This window comes from Nilaparvata lugens, chromosome 6 (assembly GCF_014356525.2).
Source record: "Nilaparvata lugens isolate BPH chromosome 6, ASM1435652v1, whole genome shotgun sequence".
Lineage (NCBI taxonomy): Eukaryota > Metazoa > Arthropoda > Insecta > Hemiptera > Delphacidae > Nilaparvata > Nilaparvata lugens.
The window spans coordinates 32,129,852-32,155,763 of record NC_052509.1 but is presented as its reverse complement, the minus strand read 5'-3'; the positions used below and the strand labels follow the sequence as shown (position 1 = coordinate 32,155,763).

At 32.9% G+C, this 25,912-nt stretch overlaps 1 protein-coding gene across 2 annotated transcripts in view; it reads right to left on the bottom strand.

Annotated features, from left to right (window-relative positions):
- The window catches only part of LOC111060832, a 46,551-nt gene extending 31,059 nt beyond the window's left edge, over nt 1-15,492 (bottom strand). The window contains exon 1 of one of the 2 annotated variants that reach the window (XM_039430654.1): nt 14,612-15,492. Coding sequence is in view for 1 of the 2 variants with exons in the window: in XM_039430653.1 (XP_039286587.1) it covers nt 1,769-1,791 (23 nt within the window). In the remaining variant the exon portion in view is untranslated. Of the gene's footprint in view, nt 1-1,768; nt 1,874-14,611 lie in introns of those variants that run through there. The other variant, XM_039430653.1, reaches the window with a different exon arrangement.
- Nucleotides 15,493-25,912: the final 10,420 nt, after the last annotated feature.

Genomic DNA, 25,912 nt, shown 5'->3' with positions numbered 1-25,912 from the left:
CGTCGGCTTAATTGTAAGCCCCCTACACACTTCCAGACCAGACCTCAGACCAAGACCGTTTGGCAAACGGCAAACCGTTTGGGACGGCTCTACACACTCCAAGACCAGACCTTAGATCAGACACGCATAAAGTAGAATACCTATGAATATTACTATTTGAGTTCACTATTCAAATTGGCTAGAACATTTATATGAAATCTATACTTATAAAATTCTTATCTGACTCACTGACTTACTCACTGATCACAATTTCTGAAAAACTACTGGATGGATTGTAAGAAAGCTTGGAGAATAGCTTTCTCATAGGTCCTAAGTGCCCAATAAGAAATCTTTTGGCGATATTTCAACTCTAAGGATGGTTTTTAAGGGTTTGAAGTTCATCTTTTAACATGTATATTTTTATTTTTCCAATCTCTTAAAAATAATCATTCAAATTTCCATACTATATCTTAGTAGAACTATAATCTAGAGAGAGTACCTTTTCGTAACAGTTGTTATGGTTGAATTTGGCAACTAAATTGATTAACAGTCTAATTCTGTCAGGTTGGCCTAAGTTGAGGATGGTTTCTAAACAAGATATGAGTTTTGTCACTTCATTTGGAAGAAGCTAAAGAACTTAAAATACATTTATTGAGCAAAAACTTGATTATGCTCTGCTGCTTCAATCGGAGTCATTCTTGAGGGTATGAATATTTTTTATCAATTCTCAATGAAACAAAATTTTATGACGGGAGTTGCTTTTATCAATTGATCCGATTCTATCAATACTACTTGTGTTTGTATATTCGACAGATCACGAAAAACGCTTTTACAATTTCGATGAAATTTGGATTATTCAGTATGATATATGAAGGATCTTTTCAAAACTTCAGAAGTGTCCGTTGCAGAATCTCTGTGTAAAGAATGAGGAAATTTAGTCAAGTTTTACTTGGAAAAACAAAAGGGTTGTTTATTGAAATGACCAAATAGCTTTTGTTGCTTTCCCAAATATAGAAGTATCTTTTCTACCATCTTCTATCTTTATCTTTTCTCCTATCTTTTATAGAAGTAAGGCGCTTTTCTCCTGAATCAATTATTTCCCAAAATTGATTGTTTCACCAAAGAAAATAGAAGGTAGCTTTCGACAAAAATGTACATGAGAGAAGTTCAGAACCAATTTCTTCATGAAAAATTTCCTTGTGCTAGATACAGACTGGCCCAAAAACCTCTTATTTTCGGTCCATTTTACAGTTTTTAGCTATTTCCATGGTAACCAACGTCTGGAAGCGGACAAACACATGAAGAAGAAGAAGCTATTTCCGCCAAATCCAGTAATCGGACAGAAAAAATTGCTTTCTCCTTTTTTTAGATTATAAAATTCTTAATAAAATGAGTTCATTCGGATCTGTCTATTGCCAATGAGTATGAAGTTATGATTTTTCAAAAATTAGTAATTTTTCCTATTACTAGATTTGGTGGAAATAGCTGAAAACTGGAAAATGGACCGAAAGTACGAGGTTTTTGGGCTACCTTGTATCTAGCACAAGGGAAATTTAGCATGAAGAAATTAGTTCTGGACTTCTCACATGTATCCAAATAATGTATTAAAGAATCAGAACTACAATATATAATGCAAGCACCAATGTATATAGTGACTGGACTACAGCCATATCCTTAGAATTAGATTTTGACTGATAGTGCTCTAGTGTAGTGATCAACGTTTTTAAAAAATATCGACTGATCTATATAATCTCAAAAACTAAGGTCGATGTAAGAAAATACTACTGACATTTTTCTTGATGCAAATTTCATGTGGAATCTATGGTCTTCGGCTGTTACACCTTCAGTGGGACAATCTTCATGTGTCCGATATTATAAGCCTCGTACCTCGCTCCTGTCAAGCAAATAATGATCACTAACAAGCACACTGCAGAATTCAACGCAATGTATTATCATCCTCCAGATACATTATATTGTGAACTTCCTACAAGCTTTCCCAAACATTCACAGTCCTTAATTCAGCAATGAATTATTCTGAATGATGTGTTCTATACTCTGTGATCAATCTATTAAGATCCATTTAAGTCTATCTAGACCATTTAGACTGTTCAATTACATCTAATGGAGTGGTCATTCATAAATTAGTTATTGTTTCATATAATTTTGTAAGAAGAGTTCCAGTGCGAAATAATAAAGCTGAAAGCATTATACAAACATATATCTCATTTTCGATGAGACCTACATGATTCATCTACTTTGACGCTTGACTTGATTGACTTAGACCAGAAGATTGATCTCAATTGAAGAACAGAATAATACTTTTTAATTAAAATATTATCAGTCATATTGAGACCTGTGCAAAAAAAATGAAAATTAATTATTTTTTCAAAGGTATAAAACCTGTACGCAGATATATGACATTAAAAAGAATCAATTATCAGTCTACTCATTCTTCAATATCATCACGTGATCACGAATCTATTTATTGTAAAGGAGAGAGCAGTTATATTGTTATCAATAAAATATTCCAGAAACCTCTTCATACATCGATAGCATAGCAATTATTCTACAATTCAATGTAATATTTCAAATTATTTATTATTTATTCATTCATACAATTAGTACATTTATAATGTTGGTGCTCCAAAATTTGGATGACGCTACACATAGTCCGAAATAGGTTAATATTTATTTAATAAGAAATACATCACAAATCTACTCTTTCATAATAGTAGACGTCTAATAACACTCTTCACTACTTGATCCTATTACCAATTTATGTTTTCTTTCTAGAAAGTGTGAAATAAATCACTTATTCAAAGCTCGAAGGATACTATTTGTCTGGTAGGTTGCTTGAGAGTGAACTTTCCATCCTCCTCAATCCAAGTAAACACATGATTAACTGACAATGTTAACGAGTGAGGAAATAATGTCACACGAAAGTACAGAACCGGTACTTCAAATGATGGAACTGATAAATGAATGGAAGGGCCTCAAGGTTGGAGGACATTGTCAATTGTTAGCAATAAAATTAGTTTACAGTCTATTCACAACAACGACAACAGCGATTGGACCAGCATACGTTTATACTGAAGGCACTAACATTGTTGAAATCTCACCAAAAAGAGAGAGAATGTGAGAGAGTGAGAAGATGGAGATACAAAGAGAGAAAATGAGAAAAAGATTAAAAAAGAATGGATGAAACTGGATGGCCGCCTTTATTATTTCGACATTACTCTTCTCTATAATTCTAATGAAAATTGAATGAAATTAAAAGAAGAAACTCATTCTTCAAATATGGGGAAAATCATTAGGCCTACTGAAAGTTAATTTTTTGAGGAATAAAATCAAATTCAAATAAATTTAATTTGAAGTCAAACTATGAATGTAAAAGAATAACTCTGTGTATAGATTATAACTCACTCACTCACATATGAAGACAGAGAGATAGCGAGTGAGAGAAAGAGAGCGAGTGAGAGAGAGGGAAGAGATATAGAGAGAGAGAGAGTGTGTGTATGAGTGAAGGAAATGTATGTGAGAGGGAAAGAGGGAACAGAGAGTGAGTTAGTGAGAGAGAGAGAGAGAGAGAGAGATTTCGAGTAAGCACCTTTACATTCTTGTCTAGGACGTCAAGCAATAATACTGTTATTCTTTACCCTTGACGACAATCCAACAATTTGTACTGTCATTCCAAACTACAATTTCTCTTTCACCGAAGTCAATAGCGCACTAGGACCAGGGACTAGCCCACCATTCATTCATTGAGATACAACACAGCAACGGATAATTGAAATGGGTTGTGTTGAGCCACTAAAATCTGGAATCGCCTAGTTCCAACAAACTCACGCGATAGTTGAACTAATTGTGTTTTTTACTTTCTATTAATCTCTCGCTGGTCTGTGGTTTTTCTTCTAATCAGTGGATTAGGTAGCCGGTAGCGACTGTATTGAGGGCAGAAAGGATCAGTAATCATGATTGATTCCTATGCAAAGTATGTAAATTTCGAAATTGCAGTTACAGTACTACAATAATATTGTGAGAATTTGAAATACGGTAAATGCAATGTTACATCTCAAGATTACAATAACTAAGATTAATATTTTCACCTACAAACCAAAACAGGCCTCATTATATAGCTGTACATAGCTGTTTGGTATTATCCGTCTACAATACATTGAATTGCATTTATTGAATGATTTTGGTCCGGTTGTACAAAAGCCGGTCAAATTTTAACCGTGATCAATTTCACGAGAACCAATCAGAGAAGGCCTTTTTGATAAGGCAGCTTTTCTGATTAGATCTCGTGGAATTAATCATGGTTAAAATTTAACCGGCTTTTGTGCAACCGGGCCTGAGTGGGATAATAGATTACATCATTAGGCCTATTGATTGACTAAATGGAATGTTTTCAGAAACCTCAATGCATGAAGAAAACTCAATTGCTTTCAATATTTCACATTTCTATGAAGAGCAAAACCTATAATACTCATCATATTTAAAAATGTTGGGTATTTCAAATTGTATTAATTAATATTAATTGTATGGATTTCAAGTTTAGTGAATGATTGTATTAATTAACTCTCGTATCAAAATATTAATATTATCCATTGTTTTTGACAATGAGTTATCATTTTTATCGAAAATTACATTTGTCTACTACTGTGGCTTAGCTGATATTTACTTAAAAATAGTTCTAATAAATCATTTTACTGCTGTTGATAAGCTAGCATGAAACCGAAACCTCTAATATAGGCTACACCATTCAATTTAAGGTGTAGCATGAATCATTATAATAGCTTGAAGCTTTCAATATTTCCTAAGACAAGAATGTCAGTAGAGTAATTATTTTCATCCAATTTCCAACATGCCTTAGGGCTAAGAATTATGTTCCATTTAACCAGCACTTGAACCGCACCAAAAAGCAGATCTCTTGTTCAACTTGTTTTCATTTTAATTTGGAAATCGTGTTTGGGAAAATGTTGGTAAACTGAAAAAAAATGTTGATTGATTAAATTTTGAAACTCAAAACCTCAAGAAAAGGATGTGTTTATACAAAAACCCCTATCATACTCCATTAGATCTGATAGTTGATTATAGTAATTTATATCATGAAATTGTTGATTCTATACAGGTGTGTTGTTATACCTACTGAGCTTTATCAATTTGATTAGAATTTGAAAGCACTGCAGGCTACAGAACTGATTATTCTTGACAAAACAAGATTGTTCCACAAAATTCTTAATCAATTAAATATAATGAGCTTACTTGGGGTAATAATATAGATTGCGTAGTAGAACTGATGATAGCCTCATGGAAAAGTGTATAATAATTTAGTGCATAGTGGATATATCTGATTGATATCTCGATTGGTAGAGACTCATTCTGTTTCATTAAGTTTTGAAAGTAGCGTCTTGATTAAAGATTTTTCTCTCTGATATCAGATTGGAAGTTTCTGATGAAGATACTGTATTGTTTCAATGACTTTGGCAAGGTAGGAAGATCAGCTTTAGAAGTGCTAATTATAGATGTCTATCGGCTTGGAGCGTATCGTAAAGGCTTCACCCAGAGTTTGTTTATTTTCGAGTTCGTTACCTTTAAAGAGTTGAATAGCCTTTTCTTTTCGGATCAGTAATTTTATTTTGTGGTTTTCGAGGAATTGTTTTCTTGTTTGAGGATGAGATAGTTGTTACTATGTCAGATACAGATAACGTGTCTGAGTTTATTCTATTTCATGATGTGGTTTTATTCGCACTCATTTCTTGTAAGCTATCTGCTATGATTGACTCACCAAGGAGTTTTATCGGGATTAAAAGTTAACAGACTGTAACCATAACTGTAGACAGACTGTAACAGACTGTCTACATGATATTCATTTTATTACTTTCCTTGCTCTATTACCATAGGTAAGGAAAGTATTGCTTTCCGAAAAAAATTAAGGTACCCCAATTTCTAAATTTCTATACGTCTCAAGGTCCCCTGAGTCCGAAAAAGTGGTTTTTGGGTATTGGTCTGTATGTGTGTGTGTGTGTGTGTGTGTGTGTGTGCGCGTGTGTGTGTGTGTGTGTGTGTGTGTGTGTGTGTGTGTGTATGAGTGTATGTGCGTCTGTGTACACGATATCTCATCTCCCAGTTAACGGAATGACTTGAAATTTGGAACGTATGGTCCTTACACTATAAGGATCCGACACGAACAACTTCGATCAAATGCAATCCAAGATGGCGGCTAAAATGGCGAAAATGTTGTCAAAATCAGGGTTTTTCGCGATTTTCTCGAAAACGGCTCCAACGATTTTCATCAAATTCATACCTGGAATAGTCATTGATAAGCTCTATCAACTACAACAAGTCCTATATCTGTAAAAATTTCAGGAGCTCCTGATATTTAGATTCTCAATTGGCAGCCTTCATATACAATTTAAACAAAAAATTTCAAGTGGAAAAGATTGAGCATAAAAATCTCTGCAATTAATGTTAAGTAACATTTTCACCTAAAATTGAAAATAAGCTTGAAATTCGAGAAAATGTGATTATTAAATTGCAAACTGTTAGCAACTGTTAGTTCTATTAAATCATACACTACGAAGAGATAGCAGACCTCGTGTGTCTCCAGCGTTATTGTCCTATCACCAGCTGTCTCATATCTTTGAATAGTAGATTTGAGATGCGCGAGAACACTAGCGTCAGGTGATAAATTTTCATAACGGCAAGGAAAGTTGTGTGAGTGCGCCACACCAGATTTTAACAAATGTTTTCCTTATCACTTATGTATTAAGGGCTTGTTCTCTGGCTGCTTTCATTGTATTTCTTTCCATTTGCTTGTTTCATTGTTTTTTTTTTCTTATTTTGTTATCATTTGTATTAGTTGGCTGTGTTTGGTTATAGTGTTAGTGTTATTGTTATAGTTATTATTATATTGTTGCACTTGCTGCTATTGAATTACTGTGTTTCCTTTGTTATTGCTACAAATATTTTGTTTGCTATTGCTTTAGTCTTTGAATTCGTGCTGATAGTTTCTCATGTATATTTGTACATTTTATTTCATATTACTGTTATTAGTTGTTATACTTCTTCTTGCTAAGTTACTTATTTGACTCTATGTTATGTATCTCATATTTATATTTATATTTGTCTTGTTATTTTTGTTGATCTTGTTACGATTGTATTCTATTGTAATTGGTGTATACCGTTGGAAATGTAATAAATAAATAAAAAATAATAAATCACTCTCATTGCCTTTTAAACTTGGTATCTTATTGATACTATCAATCACTTGATGATTGATACCTTGATTTCAACATTTAAGGCCACTTCCACTAAAATCCAAGAATAAAACATATTTCAGCTATATTCAAAAACTCCTATGAATATCGTTTCTTAAAGTCATTTTTCTGTGAACGGAAATACCAACTTAGATTGTAAAAGCGTTTACCTTTACGTTATTTGAAAAGTGAGAGTCTCTGTACTTTCCAGTACAGTGAGGCAAGTGATTATACAGCTTGTCATAAAACCCTCGAACAGCTTGGAAAAACAGTAGGAGCCTTGAAAGTAGATAAGGAAACAGAGAGGTCATGAGATGAGATGTTTGTGCTGGAGCATTATTTCCTGTCTCAGAAACAATCTTCGTTGCAAGTGAATAGAAAGCTGCAGTATCCAATACGCATGAAAATTATTTCCTCTACAATGGAAATCCGTCAGATTATCGTCAGTTGTATTTCTAACTATTGTGAATTGAATGAAATTGTGAGATTTGGTGGATGATCAGTATAGAATTTTAAGACACCAGTACTACCAAGAAATATTCATATTCAATAAAAAGTCATTCTTGCTGTTGCCATTGGAATGGTGAAATGAACAGTAGTGGAGTATTGCGAAATTAAAGAGAGATATTTTTCACATTGAAATGTTTACGTTGACAAACAAATCTTCATGACTAATGGATTCCTTAATGGTTTGCTGGGGTGAATGGATACCATAAACAGATGCTGCTAGGCGCTTTATTTGTTAATATTATGATCTTTTAAATCTTGGTATATTATCACAGAACATAATAATTGAATAATATAACAACATCATAATATATCATGTTTATTTAAATATACTTGAAAATAAGAATGACTTACAATATAATCTCAGAATATCTAAGCTCCATTCTGTACTGTGTAGGCTATATCTATCTATATGAGTAGATCATGGTAGATATGGGGATGATGTAAAATGCTTCATTCTCCTATTTTATTTCCTTGATATTTCCTATGCCTTGGATGAAGATTCAGATATAAATTGAATCATTTTAAGTATTCCATGATCTTGTACTAATCATAAAATGGAAATGCATGATGAAATTATTTTAGCTGAGGCCATTCTACTGATGGAACAGTTCCTGAAAAATGTAAAAGAAATCCTCATCTTGATATTAAAGTATGTCTAACATAAACTATATAAGAACTGAGAATCAGAGAAAGCAAATTCTTATCGTATCAAAGATGATCCACTTGAAAAACATTTCACATTTATACACGTTTCACGGCCATTGAATCCATTCAACAGCATAGAGAAAAGTGAAAACAATCCTTGTTAGAATAATCAAATAGCTGTGATCTAATTACTGATAACATCCTGGCCAATCAGATGTTAACTCTGAGTGAAAGGTTTGTGATCGCATTGAATGCTTTGTGACCGGTTATTACAATCACTTGATAGGCTTCGCAAGTATTTACAACGCATTTTTATAGCAACAACCGCCTATATCGGTAAATAGTGGCCTGTAAGATAGCAATATAAATCAATCAAGTACTAGTGTACTAGTGAGACATCTGCTTATGGCTTTCTACAGCTCTTGCCAACAGTAGCCTAATCAACATGTATGTAATGTTTTCTGTTCAAGGTGTGACGTTTCGATTAAGAAATACTGAAGCTACTTTTATTTTCATTGGATTAACTACTTTTTATTGGAATTCCTCCTTTCTTCCATTGTTACCACAAGTGCAATCCCAAGCTTAATATCAATAAATCAGTATAGCCAAATTCATGGTGCAGTAGATGTCAAAATTGTTTATTTCTTTTATGATGAAAAAAATTGTATCAAGTGATAATGAATGAATGGTGTTGATGGAGATACCGGTAACTTATTCAATGACATTCATGACATTCTGATATAGAAAATCAATTTAATAAAAAAAAGAAATTTAATTGGAAATTTGAAATTTATTTGCCAAAAAATTCATACATTACAAAAATTTGAAATAGACAAGTCTAACAAAAACACAATATCTTAAACTAAGAAATAACATAGAATAGAACTTGACTAATCATGAAAACCTAAGATAAAAGTAGATTTTTTTAGGCGCACCAGCAAAAGAAAAAACATCTTGTCCGCTGGTGGGAGTATAATATAAATAAATAAATAAAAATAAAAAAAAAACTTGAAAAAGTAGATCAACTAAAAAGAATAAACGAGTAAATACATAGATAGCTTAAAAACAAAATTCAATGAGAAAAAAAAAGACAAATCAAATTGACACTACCACCATTCCGCTCCCAGAGGAAAAAAGAACCATAAAAATAATACAATACATTATTAATGATCAATGATTTCAATAATAATGAAATAATACATTATTAATGATCAAATCAATAATATTATAGTACATATTAATAGGTACTATAAAAATATTAGAAGTGTTCAATAAAAGCTACTTGGTGATTGAAATTACTGTGAGATTGTTTTTATCTCTCAGCAAAATGTAGGTATTTTTCATTGAAATATCATGTCTGCAGAAAACTATGTGTTTGAATATTCAGTAGGCTTCCAATTCAACTATTAATTGTCTGGTAAAAAGCTTTTATTCATAAGTATTTCAGTATTTGCTGTTTCTATTTACCATGATAAATGTTTTGGCTATATTCAATTCATTTTTTCCATTATTATGAACACACTCCTGGTTCGTAAAATTCGGTTGTTCTGTTAGTCCAGTCAATATAGACATGAAAAAGGGGGTGTGCTAGCAATTAATATTGTAGTTCTGATTTTTTAATATATTATTTGGGTACATAAGAGAAGTCCAGAACCAATTTCTTCATGCAAGATTTCCTTGTGCTAGATACAGAATGGCTCAAAAACCTTGTATTTTCGGCTCATTTTCGAGTTTTCAGCTATTTCTGCCAAATCTCGTAATCGGACTGAAAAATTTGCTTTCGCCTTTTTTAGATCATATAATTCTGAATAAAATGAGATTATTCGGAACTCTCGATCTCCAATGAGTACTGAGTTATGATTTTTCAAAAATGAGTGAATTTTGAAGTAAAAATCAATTTTGATGAATTTTAGTTTTTGATCAACAATATCTTCCGATTGTTAACATTTATATGTTTAATTCAAAATCCCTCTGTGCGTATTTTTTGTGCTCTACAATTTGAGATCAAGAAGAGCGCTCTATCTCAAATAGATTTCCAGGTATACCTGACAACAAGCTCCTTGTATTGTGAAAAACACCTCATTTTTAGCTTCAACCATCATCACCAACTACATTGTCCTCACATTGATATTTCGCACTATGACATGAGTTCATGAGATCATGTTCTATGAGAATCACTCGCTAGATGCACTTCATTTCAGTATTTCCTAGTGGAGAGGCGCGCTTAAGGACACCTCAAGGATCAAAATTTCAAACTCCTATAACTTTTGACACAATGCTGAGATTTCATCGTACTATACTTCATTCTTCTCGGCTCGTCAAGACGGTTCAGAATCATGCATCATAAGTCAAATTCGGTCGAAAAATGAAAAATTTATTATATTGTTGAGTGTACACAATACATATTGTTCCAATACACAACAAATGGCCGATTTCTACATTCAAAGCTATGTATCTCTGTAACCCATTATTACAAAATTCATTACTTGATCTTGATATGAGCAATAGAATTTTTTCTTTCATCTGCCTTGAACGATTCATGAAAAAATATGTTCGTAAAGTGAGACTTGATTGTTGAAAAAAATCTGGAAATTGTAGATATTTTTCTCATATCAACAGTTTTGGCAGTTCTATGATATGCCAGAGGGATCCAAGATGGATTTTAGGCAGCTGAGCTCATAAAGAATGAATTTATCTACAATTTGGAATCAATCGTGAGTTTCTTTGAAGTATCAGACTCGTTTTAGAAACTCTTCATCAACAGTAAAATCATGAAAAAATGTAAAAACTGAAATCGCCATTTTTAAAATCTTTTGAAACTTTCGAATTGTATTGGAATCGAGAGTATTATTTATTGGAGTGGGTAGAGGGGGACAAATTATTAGAGGGAGAGAAATTATGTGGCATTTTTGAAACTAACTTTTTTAAATATAAATACAAATAACTCCTACATGTTTTATTCCTTCTCTCGCGCTCCAGCCGTTCTTGTCAAAATTATGAGTGTTGCGCATCCAGTGATCTGAATCTGGAGCATCATGACAAAAAGCGCAGACGGAAGAAGACAATTACAGTCTTATTCAAAAGAAATTGATCGCCAGCGATTATTCGTCCTGAATAGGATGAGAAATAAAGAAACTAAATTTCTTATCACAAGTCGCCAAGTCTGAGTGGTTGATCGCATTGTTTTTGCGAGCGATCGGTTGATCGATCCGTTATCCAGGGCATGACTGCAGTAGCCAACAAATTCGGATTAGAGGTTCGTGTAAAAATTTGTGAACAAGCTGAAAACATTACGTAAATAACGTTAAATACGCAGTCATGCAGTTGACAGACCTATTATCTTCTGAAGCATGTGATGAAAAACTACCTATCTCCATGTTTCGCTTTTTCAAGCGCTATTTTCGGTGAATACCGTATTAATTTTTCTGCATATTGTTGGTATCACCAAAAAAGTTAGAACATTTTTATAAATTTCATAACTTCTTTTTTTAAATCCCATGTATTTTTGTGGTTGAAAATAGTTAACTTATACGGTATTGAATGAATATCAATTCATATTGTGGATTGTAGGCCAAATTTTCAAACATTTATACAGTACTAACTACTAACTACTATATTATAATAATATACCTATATACTTGTTTAAGAATATAGTTGCTTTTAAAGTTGAAATATCAACTACAGTAACTAGACTAGACATGTTCCATCATTTGATGTTATCCAATTTCAAGTATTTTCAAAACAGGTCTACCTTTTAGAGCTTCATATTCTAAAAAGAAATTACTTTTCAATGGAACATGAAAATTACAAAATATATTACGGTTGTGTTGTGATGTTTTTCCATGATGAGAACAAATAGAGATTGTCAACCACATTTAAAAAAATTGGTTTTATAAAAAAAATAAAATTGATTTTATAAAAAACATAAAATTGGTTTTATTAAAAACAATAAATTGGTTTTATAAGAAACAATAAAATTGGTTTTATAAAAAGAGGTTGACGATTTCATTTGAGTTTTTATAATAGTTATGGTCGGATGTTCATTTATTCAAGAGATTCCTGCAATACAGCAGGATTCCACCTCATGATTTTTGTTAATAATTTTTCAAGATAAATGTATTGAATCAACTATCACGCAATTTTTGTTGTATCTTACTATACATTACGGCTTCTATAGCTATTATTTATTAATTATATTCCTTATAATTTTTTTTTCATTCTTCTCCAAAACTCAATAAGTCTAACACCATTCTTCTTGGAATCAATAGACCAATTTATCAACTAAATCTCCACACTCAACGACTCATCAACTCTAAAATAGTTAGACTCCAATACAATATGACTTTCAACATTCTTCAATTATGATCATAAGGACCGAACAATTAGAACTAGAATAGACAATTATTGTCAATCTACTTCATTGTACATTTGTTGAATAAATGAAAATTTATTATTGTATAAAATTGTGTAGTGGATATTCTTTCCAAATCTATTCCTAGAATAGGATCCATATATCAGATGAATATAATAGGTAATTTTGCTTTGTAAAAATACTGAAGCAATGCTTTAAATAGGTACTTTGTGCACTGAGCTATAAATAGCATTGAAATGCATGCCAAGAGCTCTGCACTTCTGTGAAGTTGAAAAAAGAAGAGTGTTTCTCTCCAAAATTGCACTTTTCCTCATGAAGTTGTTGTACTTTCTACAACATTTTAACATATAGGCTATTGATATCCTATAGCCCAATAGAACTCTAGATTCTAGAATCAAATCTCTCATCTAGAGTTAATGAGATTAAATTAAATAGAATCAAATCTCTCAATAATGAGATTGAAATGAGTATGCACTACTGTATAGAGAATACTTTAAATTTTTAAAACAGTATACTTTTTGGATCTTAACTGGTAATTTAATTTTGAAATTAAATGGCGCTCAAGTCCTTTGTAGTTTCAGTAAATCTTGTTTGAAAAATGAGACTTCAGTAACATTATAATACAAAATATAATTTTATTATTCTTATTTTTACATTTTTTAGTGATTACAACTTACCAACCTACTATATTCACCAAATTCCTATATTGTTAGAGAAATATTGTCTCAAAATACCATTATGTAAAATATCATTTCACCATTTTAATCAGTTAATTTCGAGTTGTTTCAAGGTTATCAGGTTGTTTTCAACTGTCGACGCCGAGAAAATGAGGAAAACATTGCAATTATTTATAAATTACAGCACTAGACTTTTCAGTAGTAAATTATCTACGGAGGTAAGTTGACTTTGTGGAAAAGTTGTAGGCTGCTGCTTGAAATTCACAAATATTACGTGATCGTAGCGCAGTTGATAAGTTGAAAAGAGCATTCAAAGATAAATAATGAGGCACATGACATTTGTACAGTCATTATCGTATAATACAAAGGATGAAAATAAATGTTTTAATAGAGCATTAGAAATGAAGCTTAGAAAGTTAGAGCAGTAGGATGATGTAGATAATAATAGTATTATTAATATTTTTTTCAAGCAACATCAAAGGAAAAATACATCACAATAAACAATTAGAACACAGAACTTGATAGCTAGACTGTAGAGGACTGATCAACTCCATAGATGTAATTAAATACCAGTTCATTTAATATTTTCATCCAATCATGCATTAATTTCGAAAAGTTTTCTCTTATTGTTATGGTGTCAGCACCCAGCAATCCACAATAATTTTATTTCAAAATTACCTAATATGGTACCTACCGAAAAATATATATCTTGCAACTTTTAACACTACCTACTCATTTCAATCCATGGAATGATACAAAATAGCAAGTAGAAGTAAGATAAACTAGAGTCATAAATCAATGTTCCAGTAGTCCTTTTAGTTATGTAACACTGTAGAACTAGACAAAATCGATTTTAGAATTGAAATTAAGCCTAGCCTATACTCCTCAAGCATTCATGCTCCCTGAGAAATTTTTAAATGTGTAAAACAAATATATCATGTTATAATTTATTATTAAACGAAAATCCAAATTAAATGCTGTATTTGAATAAATGCAATACTCAGTAATTTCCATATGTAAATTATGTTATCATAAAAAACAATTGATATAAAAACATACCCTAGATATAAAAAAACATCAAATTTCCATATGTAAATTATGTTATCATAAAAAACAATTGATATAAAAACATACCCTAGATATAAAAAAACATCAAATGAGCAACTCACCTCTCAATGGATTGTTGTTATTCCAATTCCCTTACAAGAAGAGAGTGGAGATCTTTTCATTTATAGACTGGAAACTCCTGAATAAATTAACACCTGCTTCTTTTGAAATTAGTAATGATCAAGAAAATAGACAAGTACCTATCATATCCTTGAGTATGTTATTCTCTTCGTCTTTACAACAGTATCTGTGAGCTTTTCAGAAAATTTTCATTTAGTATAAAATTAATTCATTTATTTTAGCACTTTTGAAATTATAAAATATGACTTCAAACTAAGTCAGTTATTCATTTTCAATCAAATTTGGAAACAATACATTTCATTACAGAGTGAAGTACAATAAAGAGAAGCCTATTAGTTTTTTGGGGAGTTTCCATCCAGTAGCGACTTTTTACCATCCAATAACAGCACACTTTTAGCAACTTCGCGACTTCGACAAGAGACTCAAGTTTTTCAACCAGAAATTAATTCAGCAGTGAACCACTTCTCGACTGGGCCATCAACAAGCTATGAAACCCACTTGCGAAGAAAACGACTACACGTGATAAAATAATGTCTTCAAATTAATCGGCTCACTAACTTTTTCAACTTCCAAGTACAGGTACCCGTATTTCAGCTAGATTTTTGTCGAACTCGTAGTGAAAAATACTGGTCAAAAACTAACTGAACAACACAAAAATACTCTGAAGAGAAGACACTCAGCGCGGAACGAAGCGCAAGATTACAGTATTTTTGGAGTCGACCGGTTCACCCAGTGAACGAGTAGCGGGCAAGGCAAAGTAGAGTACAAACGCGAGCGAAGCCAAGAGCCAGGAGCTGACTGAAAACTGCCAACAGAACAGTCGAACAGCGGCCTGTCGATCTGTGACCCACAGACTGACTGCCAGCGCCAGCCAACGCAGAACGCACAAGAGACTCGCTGCGTGTTCCGTTATCCGCGCCATAGCACACTACTGAGGCTGTTTGATAGCTGTGTTCAGATTCATTCCAATTTGTCAGTATTAGTAGACTGGGAACCATTTATGTTATTTAGGAGGAATGCTGACATTTAGTGATAGTGCATCTCACTAAAGCTATGTCCTATGTGGCTATAGAGTTGTTGAGGATACATCTATATTTTGTAGGGAACCTATATTTGAACTATCGCTTGTAGGGAACTATAGCTTATAATTCGGTTTAAAACTTAGAATTATAATACAGTCGAGCCTCGATGAGAGTCTGAGAGGATCACGGAGAAATATAAAAACACTACGGAGGTCGCTTTTGATAGAGTGCACTAGGTAGATTACTAATAGCACCAGGGGTGCCCACAAGGGGGGGCATGGCGCAATTTGCGCCATCAACATTTTTGGGGGGGGCATGATTTTTCTTATATTTTATGTCAACATTTTGAATCATGGCTAAAAAATCAAGGTATTAACTTAAATAGAGATATCCTAATGTAGTTAATTTAAATACTTTTTCTCACCTTTACAATGTTATATTTTGCCAAGTGTAACTTAATATGAAGCATAAAAAATATTTTGTAAGCAGGAGTTTTAGTAATTTTAAGTCTATGAGTTTGAAGGTAAATCTTTGACAAAAATAAATTATAACTTCATCATCTACTATTATTCTGATTTCCTTTGCTTAATTTTAATTTTTGATGGTCCTGTGTTTGAGTTTCCTTACAACCTAATTTTCTTAAAAGCACAATGATAAGTTGAATTGTAATGTACATTTTAATCTAATAATTATTTTAATTTCGAAGGCGTTTCATGATGATATTAATGTCTCTGAAATGGGAATGCAATTATAAACAACATCGCAAACTCTAGTGAATTTGACAGAAGAAAAAACTTCTCTTGTCAAAAATTTGTGAAAAATATCAAATGAAGCCAATTTTAATCTTTCAAATTTACACCCTATTCACCACACAGTAATCAAGTAGGCTAATTATTGCAATGCTTCATTATTTTTTTCTGTTTTGTATAATAGTCCAGTCAAATGGTCGTTTTTCAGGAAACAGCCCGAAAGATTTTTTCGCGACGGTTCTATATGTATTTTGGGTGCTGAATTCTAATCTGAAATTTGCTGACACGCCAGAGGGTGGCTTCACCCCCAAAACTCCCAAAACTTTAATCACTTATAACTTTTGACTGAATGATCACATCTCGTACTACAGCTCGTTCATATCAGCTCGTCAAGGCGGTTGAAAATCATGTATCATAACACTAAAATTTGTAAAAAAAAAGGAAATTCCTCCTTTAGTGTATTTTAGCCCATATTTCAATGCATAGAAAAATGACCGATTTCTATATTCAAAACTGTGTGTCTCGGTAACTCAAAATGATACTTGGTCTTGATTTGAAGAAAAGAATCTCCTCTTTTATGTGAGTTGAATGATTTTGTAAGAATATAATCGTGAAATAAGATACGTTTGTTTCAAAAAATCAAGAAATTTGCGATATTTTTCTCATTTTCACAGTCTCGACAGTTTTTCGATATAAACAGTAATGCAAGATCAATTTAAGGCAACTCAACTTATAGAGCATGAAATTTTCCCTCATTTAAGACCAATCGCAAGTTTCTATCATGTATTGTACTCAATTTAGAGACTCTTTAATAACAGTAAAATCATAAGAAAAATGAGAAAATAAAGATCATCATTCAATTGGCTGTAACTTTTGAACGGTATTGGAAACAGAAGTATAATTAATGGGAGTGAGAAGAGGAAAATTCATCACAACCTCGACTACTTTTTGGATTTTTTATCTGGAGTGTTCCATAAGATACGCAACGTTGCATATGCGAGACTGTGAAAATGGGGGAAATATCACAATTTTCAGATAAAAAATCCAAAAAGTATTCCTGCGCGACCACTCAATTCATTGGAAATTTTATTATCTTTAAAATTATTATAGAGAATGCTTCTTCTCGAAAAATTCAAGGTTCTCGAGATTAAATGGAAAACTTAAAAAAGTCCAGAATTTAGATGGTGAAGTCGCCCTTTAGCGTGTCAGCAAATTTCAGATTAGAATTCAGCGCCCCAAAATACATATAGAACCATAAAAAAAAATTCTTTCGGGGCTGTTTCCTGAAAAACGACCAGTCAAATGGACTATAAGTTGTTATCCTATTATATTAAGCGAGCAATTTCTGTATATCTGTTCATATTTTTCTATTTTTAAATCTGGTTATCTGGCTATCTGGTTATATGGTTATTTATGTTCAACGGATCTCGGAAACGGCTCTAACGATTTTCACGAAATTCGGAATATAGTAGGTTTATGATATCAAAATTCGATTGCACTAGGTCTCATCCCTGAGAAAACTCCCTGAAGGACATGAAAAGGAAAATTCATCCTTGGAAAAACAGATGATGATTTCGTTGTCTGTCGATAACAGAAGATGCGTGTGCCTGTGTGGATCAGCTGTGTAATCAATTAGCTTACCGTATCTCGCGAGAAATCTAGAAATTTTAATTGACTCGATCAAAATACAGTGATATGATTTGTTGACATGAGATGGTATATATCATAATATTCAACGTTAATCATTATTTTACAGTTCTAAGTGATTAGTGAGTGTTATTTTGTTATTAGTGTATAAATCAAAATTCGGGGAAGAAACAGTTTTGAGCTGTGCCTGTTAGTACTTCCCCAATCATTTTAAAAATTGAGTTCTGTTTATCAATGAATACAGTTTTATGATTTATACAGTTTATGATTGATACAGTTGATCATGATATCCTGATTAAAAAGTTGGAGTTAGCTGGAGTCCATGGGTTGGCTTTGGATTGGTTCCGATCATACCTCCATGAAAGGAATCAATTTGTATGTATTGATGGTGCTGTGAGTACAAATCAATTGATTCAAGGAGGTGTACCCCAGGGATCAGTTTTGGGCCCGGTGCTGTTCCTTATATTCATTAATGACCTTTTTGGTGGACCCTTTTTTAAAGGGAAAATAACAGCATTTGCCGATGACACCGCTTTCACATATGGTGAGTCCAATTTGCAGAATCTTCAGTCTAGTATGCAAGCAGATCTCAATTTACTATCTCTATGGTTCACCTTTAATAAACTAAGATTAAATTCTGAAAAGACAACATTTGTCAACTTTGGCCTCACCCAATCTTATACTTTTCATAGCCCACTCAAGTACCATTCCATTGACTGTGTAAGCTCCGAGAATTGCCTTTGTAGTGCAATCCAGCAGACAGATACTGTGAAGTATCTGGGAGTTGTGGTGGAGAGGGATGTCTTATGGAGGGCCCATATCAACATACTCAGGAATGGACTGAGGCAACTGCGTCATAGATTTTATTATTTGAAAAAAGTATGTCCCAGGTCAGTTTTGAGAGAGATCTACTTCTCTTTGGCACACTCTAGGTTCTCTTATGGTGTTGCTTGCTGGGGTTGCACATATATTACCCATATGAAACCTCTAATTAGATTACAGAAATCATTAGTTCTTACTATTGGAGCTGAAAGACATGTAGGTAGAGAAAATATTTTTGCAGTATTGAATATTCTCCCATTAAGATCAGTGTTCTGTTACAAAGTGCTCACTCAATTTTATCAAGCGAGTGGTAGCCTGGGCAATACAGTAGATGCACAGGTGCTTAGGCCTGCCACACGCTTCATGGAGAGAGTCAGGTTGCCCAGACCTAGAAGCACTTTTTTCCAGAAGTCGTTCCTGTTTCTTGAGGGTAAATTTCATAATAGTTTACCAGATGAAATTAAGCACTGTGACTCATTCTCTCTATTCAAGAGATCTGTTAAAAGATACATTATGTCATTAACTGAGGATGAAATTGAAAGAATGTATTTTGTAATAATTTGAATCCTTATTCTTTTTCATCCAGTTTGAGAAATAAGGATGGTAAATGGTAGGCTACTATATTAATTCTTAACTCTTTATTCTTGGGTTGTTCATTCAAAGAGTTTCTGTGCAGTGTATAGAGCTGCATTTGGTTGAGAAAGGAGAAAGAATGTTTCATTACGGTATTTTAATTTTTTTTCCTTTTTGTGTCATTGAGTGATGTGAAATTTCATTTTGTTTTGTTATTCGATTCATTTTTCTTCATTCATTTATTTTATTTCTTATTGAATGATTATTGTCATTAAAAGATTTAATTATAATGTATTTACAGGGATAGTTCGGTTATTTCTTGATAAGTTAGTTGATTGTTCGGTTTTTTGATTCTATTACTTCTTATTTTAATTAAAATATAATCAGTGTAATATCATTAGTACTGTGCTCCCATATGCGGACAAGCTCCTTGAGCTTTGCATATGTGTATTATTTTTCAGTTGAAAACTTGTTTTTATTTGTATGAAGATGTTTTATGTTATTTATTTTCTTTGACTGAGAATAAATATTTTATTTATTTATAAATAACGAGCAAAGCTCGGTGCCCCGATATTTGGTATTAATAGATAGAATTTACAAAATGTACTTGTTCAGATGATATCTTTATTCCAAAAACCAAACCATTTAAAGATACATTTTGTTCGACTTGTGTTATTTACTCCTGTAATGTTAAAAAGTGAATACTACCAACAACACAACATCAGTGACAACCTGTTCCAATTTATGATAAATATCGAGACACCGAGCTCCGCTCTGGAGTACCTACAAAAGCATATGAAAATTATTACGGAAGAAGAAATTATAAAAAATATTCATAGTTCATACAGAAAGGTTCTATCTAATCACAGTGGATTGAGATTAATTCGCAGAGGAATGCAAAAATTTCTCTCACAAAAGCATGTTAAATTTTAATCCTGATTAATTTCACGTGAATCAAATCACAGAACACCATCTCAAGAAGATAGCTTATCTGATTGGTTCTACTGGAATTAATCAGCATTAAAATTTAACCGGCTTTTGTACAACTGCCACTAAGTACCTGATTGAATTACGTACCTACAAAAGTTCAACAGCTGAGTCATAATTTTGTCTCAGTCCCACACTCATGCACTCGCTCACTCACTTCCATCATCAACAGACGACGAAATTATCAGCTGTTTTTCCAAGGATGGATAAATTCTTTTAATGTCCTTCAGCGAGTTTCCCCAGGGATGAGACCTAGTGCAATCGAATTTTTATATTATAAACCTACTATGTTCTGAATTTCGTGAGAATCGTTAGAGCCGTTTTCGAGATCCGGTGGAATACAAACATCTAAACATTTAAACATCAAAATATGTAAACATCTAAACAGAAATTGCTCGTTTAATATTATAGGATTTAGAATACCTAAACTTGCCGACATTATAATATTGTATGAATAAAATCGTTCCAAATTTGTATGAATGTACCAAAATTGCTATGCAATATTCTTTTGCAATAAAGAATTATCAATGATATTATTATTCAACTTTTTATAAGTAACCTCAACATTTAAAAAGCAAAGCCTTCCTTACTTATCTTTTAATATCCTATTAAAATATTTGCCATGTAGTTTTTCCTGATGTAATGTAGTACTTTCTAGTCCTCCCGAACAAGAACGGGTGCACTGCTAGTCTCAAAAATGATATCAAAAAGATACTTTATTTCTATTTTAAACGAGATAAGGAACGATGGCATTTTTACAATATTATGAAAACAGAAAGAATTCCTCACAAGACCAAAGGTAAATAATGTCCTTTGGAAGATTAGAATGTAAGATGTAAATTTTATTGTCATACACTGACTAATGTTAAAAACTAAAGGGTTGGGAATTGGGGTACTTTGGGGGGGGGCATTACTCTTGGATTGGGGGGGGCATTACTCTTGGATTGAGGGGGCATGCGCCATTGCCCTTGGGGGGCTGGGCACCCCTGAATAGCACAGAGAAGAGAACTATAGATTATTATAATTTCTATTATTAGGCATTAATTGATTAGTGTAGTGATAATGATAATCACTCATGGACTTGGATAAATTTCATATCATTAATCTAAATTTGGAAGAAAGATATATGAAAGGGTTCGCCTGTTTTCCCTCTTCCAATAACATTTTAATAAGTGATTTTGTGCAAATGGATGAATAATAATTAGTGGAATACATTAGAAACTAATAGATCAGGGCCGAATTGTGGATTCGAGGGCCAGAGGGCCCCTAGGCAGATTTGCGGTGCGGCCCCTCCACTACTGTCAAAGAGGCACACAGGCACTTTTAGAGCAAAGGAATAAATTATCTGAGGGTTAAGTAAGAGTATAATTTTGACTAGGTTTGATTTACTTTATGTTGAATTATGTAAATTGAGTGTTGATTATGTAAAATTAATATTGTCTTATACTCCATGAATAGTTGAATAGAGTCCTAGGACGTATAATCTTTAAAAGAGAACATGGTACATGTAGACAGTAGACCCGTCTGAAATTCTTTGAATATTTACCCATATTAATTTGTTCTATTTGTGACGCGGACGGCAGACCCTCAACCCTCAAGTAGATTTTATAATGAGAAATTAGTGCAGTAGGTACTTATTATTTATTGTGGTTCCTACATAAAATAGATTGTAAATACTATTAGGCCTACTAGTAGCTCTGTGAACGGTAGACCTCGCGCTCAGTAAGTTACATTGACCTGTTATTATGTTTTTTCAAAAATTAATAAATAATTCATCAATTTAAAATGTCTAAAATATCCCAAATAAACATAGAGCTTCCTGTCCTATCGTACCGTGACGTGTCGTCCCGGAATGTGAGTGTGAGCGCTGTTATCAGGTCTGGCTGCAACACTGTTGATGGAAAGATACATTTTCAAGATGTTCAATGTTTTTGAACGGGTAGTATTATAGTCAACTGTCTACTAACGTTGATGGAAAGATACATTTTCAAGATGTACGATGTTTTTGAATGTTTATTATAGTCCACTGGACGGCTGATTTATGATGAATAATTCTATAGTCTGTTTTTTACTCTAATATTGGCGTAAGAAGGAGGTTCCTTTTTCCTTTTATATTATCCTTGAAATGCATACCTGTCAAATTTCATGAAAATCTATTACCGCATTTCGCCGTACATGCGCAACATATTAACATATAAGCATTTAAACATTAAGAGAAATGCCAAACCGACGATTTGAATCTTAGACCTCACTTCGCTCGGTCAACAATTCATTATTACATTACATTACATTCCTTAATCACAACATCAAATTAATGATTGGGAGAGAATCAACAGGATAAACCCAAAACTGTTCCTCTCCCTAATTTTGATAAGGTTATGAAAGCACTTTTATAAAGATCACAAACATTTACAGTCCAAATAAACATTATACTAATAATTTTGTATCTCGGTTGTTCAGAAAGATGAAACAAATTATTATTACACTTGAAAATGCATTAATAAATTGAAAAATATTTAAAAAAACTAGATAAATTTGAAGCCAGAAAAATCACAAAAACATGAGCTGCGATCAAACTCAGTACATAACTAGTAGTTCTGTGAACAGTAGACCTCGGGGTCAGTAAGTTACATTGACCTGTTGTTATGGTTTCTCAAGAATTAATAAATAATTTATCAATTGAAAATGTCTAGAAAAATCCTGAATAAACATAGAGCTTTCTGTCCTATCGTACCGTGACGTGTCGTCCCCAGAATGTGAGTGTGAGCGATGTTATCAGGTCTGGCTGCCGTCGATACGCCAATCCAATCTACCCTTCAAAGAACATTCTGTGTTGTGACGTTTTCTTATCGGTGTGTTGAAATTAACAAAATAAACTATCATAATGCTGATTTCCTACAAACTTCATTTCTCAGTTCTCATTTCTCACGCCCAATTGCATTTCAATAATATTTGTTGCAATTTTAATCATGATTGGTTAAATGAAAATAGTTAGCGTATCGATTGAGAAAAATGTAAAAAAAGTGTTTTCTATCAATAACTCCAAACTAGAATCATGGCCTCAGCTTATGGAAAGACAAAGTTAGACAACTGTCTACTAACGTTGATGGAAAGATACATTTTCAAGATGTTCGATGTTTTTGAACGAGTAGTACTACTAGTTCTATGAACAGTAGACCTCGCGCTCAGTAAGTTACATTGACCTGGTATGTTTTCTCAAAAATTAATAAATAATTTATCAATTTAAAATGTCTAGAAAAAGTCCTAACATAGAGCTTTCTGTCCTATCGTACCGTGACGTGTCGTCCCGGAATGTGAGTGTTAGCGCTGTTATCAGGTCTGGCTGCCGTTGATACGCCAATCCAGTCAACCCATCACAGAGCATTCTGTGTTGTCGTGTTGCGAAAAATCGGTGTTTTGAAATTAACAAAATAAATTACCATAATGCTGATTTCCTACAAACTTCATTTCTCACTTTTCATGGTTTTAGAAATCAATTTCATTTTAATAATATTTGTTACAATTTTTATCATCAGATTAAAATTAAAAAAAAAAATGTTTTCTATCAATAACTTCAAACTAGAATCATGGCCTCAGCTTATGGAAAGACAAAGTTAGTAGACAAAACTGTCTACTAACGTTGATGGAAAGATACATTTTCAAGATGTTCGATGTTTTTGAACGGGTAGTATTATAGTCCACTAGACAGCTGATTCATGATGAATAATTCTATAGTCTGAATTCCACGGTAATATTGGTGTTTGAAGGAAACTTCTTTTCCTTTTGTATTATCCTTACAATGCAAAATTTTAAAAAACCTTGTGTATACGTCGACGCAAAATTCAAAAAGGAACATACCTGTCAAATTTCATGAAAATCTATTACCGCATTTTGCCGTAAATGCGCAACATAATTGTAACATATTGACAGATTGCACATCCCCAAAATTATACCCTAAAGAATTTTATAAACAGTTGAGTGAAGGAAATAAATTCCACTACCGAGTACGAACCATAATCTTATCAGAAGCAGATAAACAACTGTTATCTGACCTACCTACTAGTAGTTCTGTGAACAGTAGACCTCACTCAGTATTCTCATCCACAAGTACCTGATTGAAACTATAGCTTAGACCTTATGGAAATACAGCAATAGACTGGCTTCTCCACACATCTGTGTAATCACTTGTCAGCTGATTTATGATGAATAATTCTATAGTCTGATTTTTACTCTAATATTGGCGTATGAAGGAGGCTCCTTTTCCTTTTATATTACCCTTGAAATGCAAAATTTCCAAAAACCTTGTATATACGTCGACGCATAATTAAAAAAAGGAACATACCTGTCAAATTTTATGAAAATCTATTACCGCGTTTCGCCGTGAATGCGCAACATATAAACATTTACACATTCAAACATTTAAACATTAAGAGAAATGCCAAACCGTCGACTTGAATCTTAGACCTCACTTCGCTTGGTCAATTATTTAATCACTATTGTTGATTAAAACACTTTGAACACTGAATACACTTCGAATACTCAACACTCACTATACATTTTGAATTCTTAAAACGTTACTATTCACAATTTTAATTCATTAAACACTTACTAAACTCTTTGAATACTAAAAAAATCTAATTTGAATCTCTATTACATCTTAAATACCGTAATCAATTATAGAATAATAATTGATCAATTATAAAACACGTAAATATTATAAAGCCCGTGACATTTGTAAACAAACTTCACTTAACAACAATTAAATACTAAAAACTGATGAGATGACAGCATATCAGTGTCAGCCGAGTTGAGACTCCACCAACTATCGGCGCCATTTTACCTAGATTTTCACACAGGCGCAGGTCCGGTATTTAGGAGGTCCTGTGTTAACGAAAGGGTCCTGCACACCTACGGATTTGGCTCGCGGATTTGGCCTGTCTTGGCTCGGCTCGGGAGAAATCCGTGAGTTTGTAGGCGATTTTATTGCGAGCCGAGCCAGGCCGAGCCGAGCCGAGCCAAATCCGTCCAGGGCTACTGGCTCGCTCGGCTCGGCTCGGCTCGGGCGAAATCCGTGAGTGTGTAGGCTCTCCCGGCCAGGCGCGTGTAGTTATCAAAAATCTAAATCGCCTACAAATCGAGATAGGAAAATTTTGATTTCAGATTCGGATTCAGCGCCCTCAAACTAGTAAAACGGTTCGCGGGGACTCTAAAATAGTCGAAAATAAAAACTCTGTGAGCACTTTAATGTTATTAATGAAGAATTCTATTTCTATGAAGAATTTGGTTGAACCTATAGCAAGAAAGTACTAATACTGTAAAATAATAATACCATTGTTTCCCAAAAATTGTTATTAGCTGTATAATAGAGATATTTCAATTTTTTATTCAATAAAAATAAACTTATTTTTATATAACTTTTGTCTATTTGTGTGAAATTTTATTGAGGAAGCTGAAATTGAATCACAATTTTTTGTCTCTATTT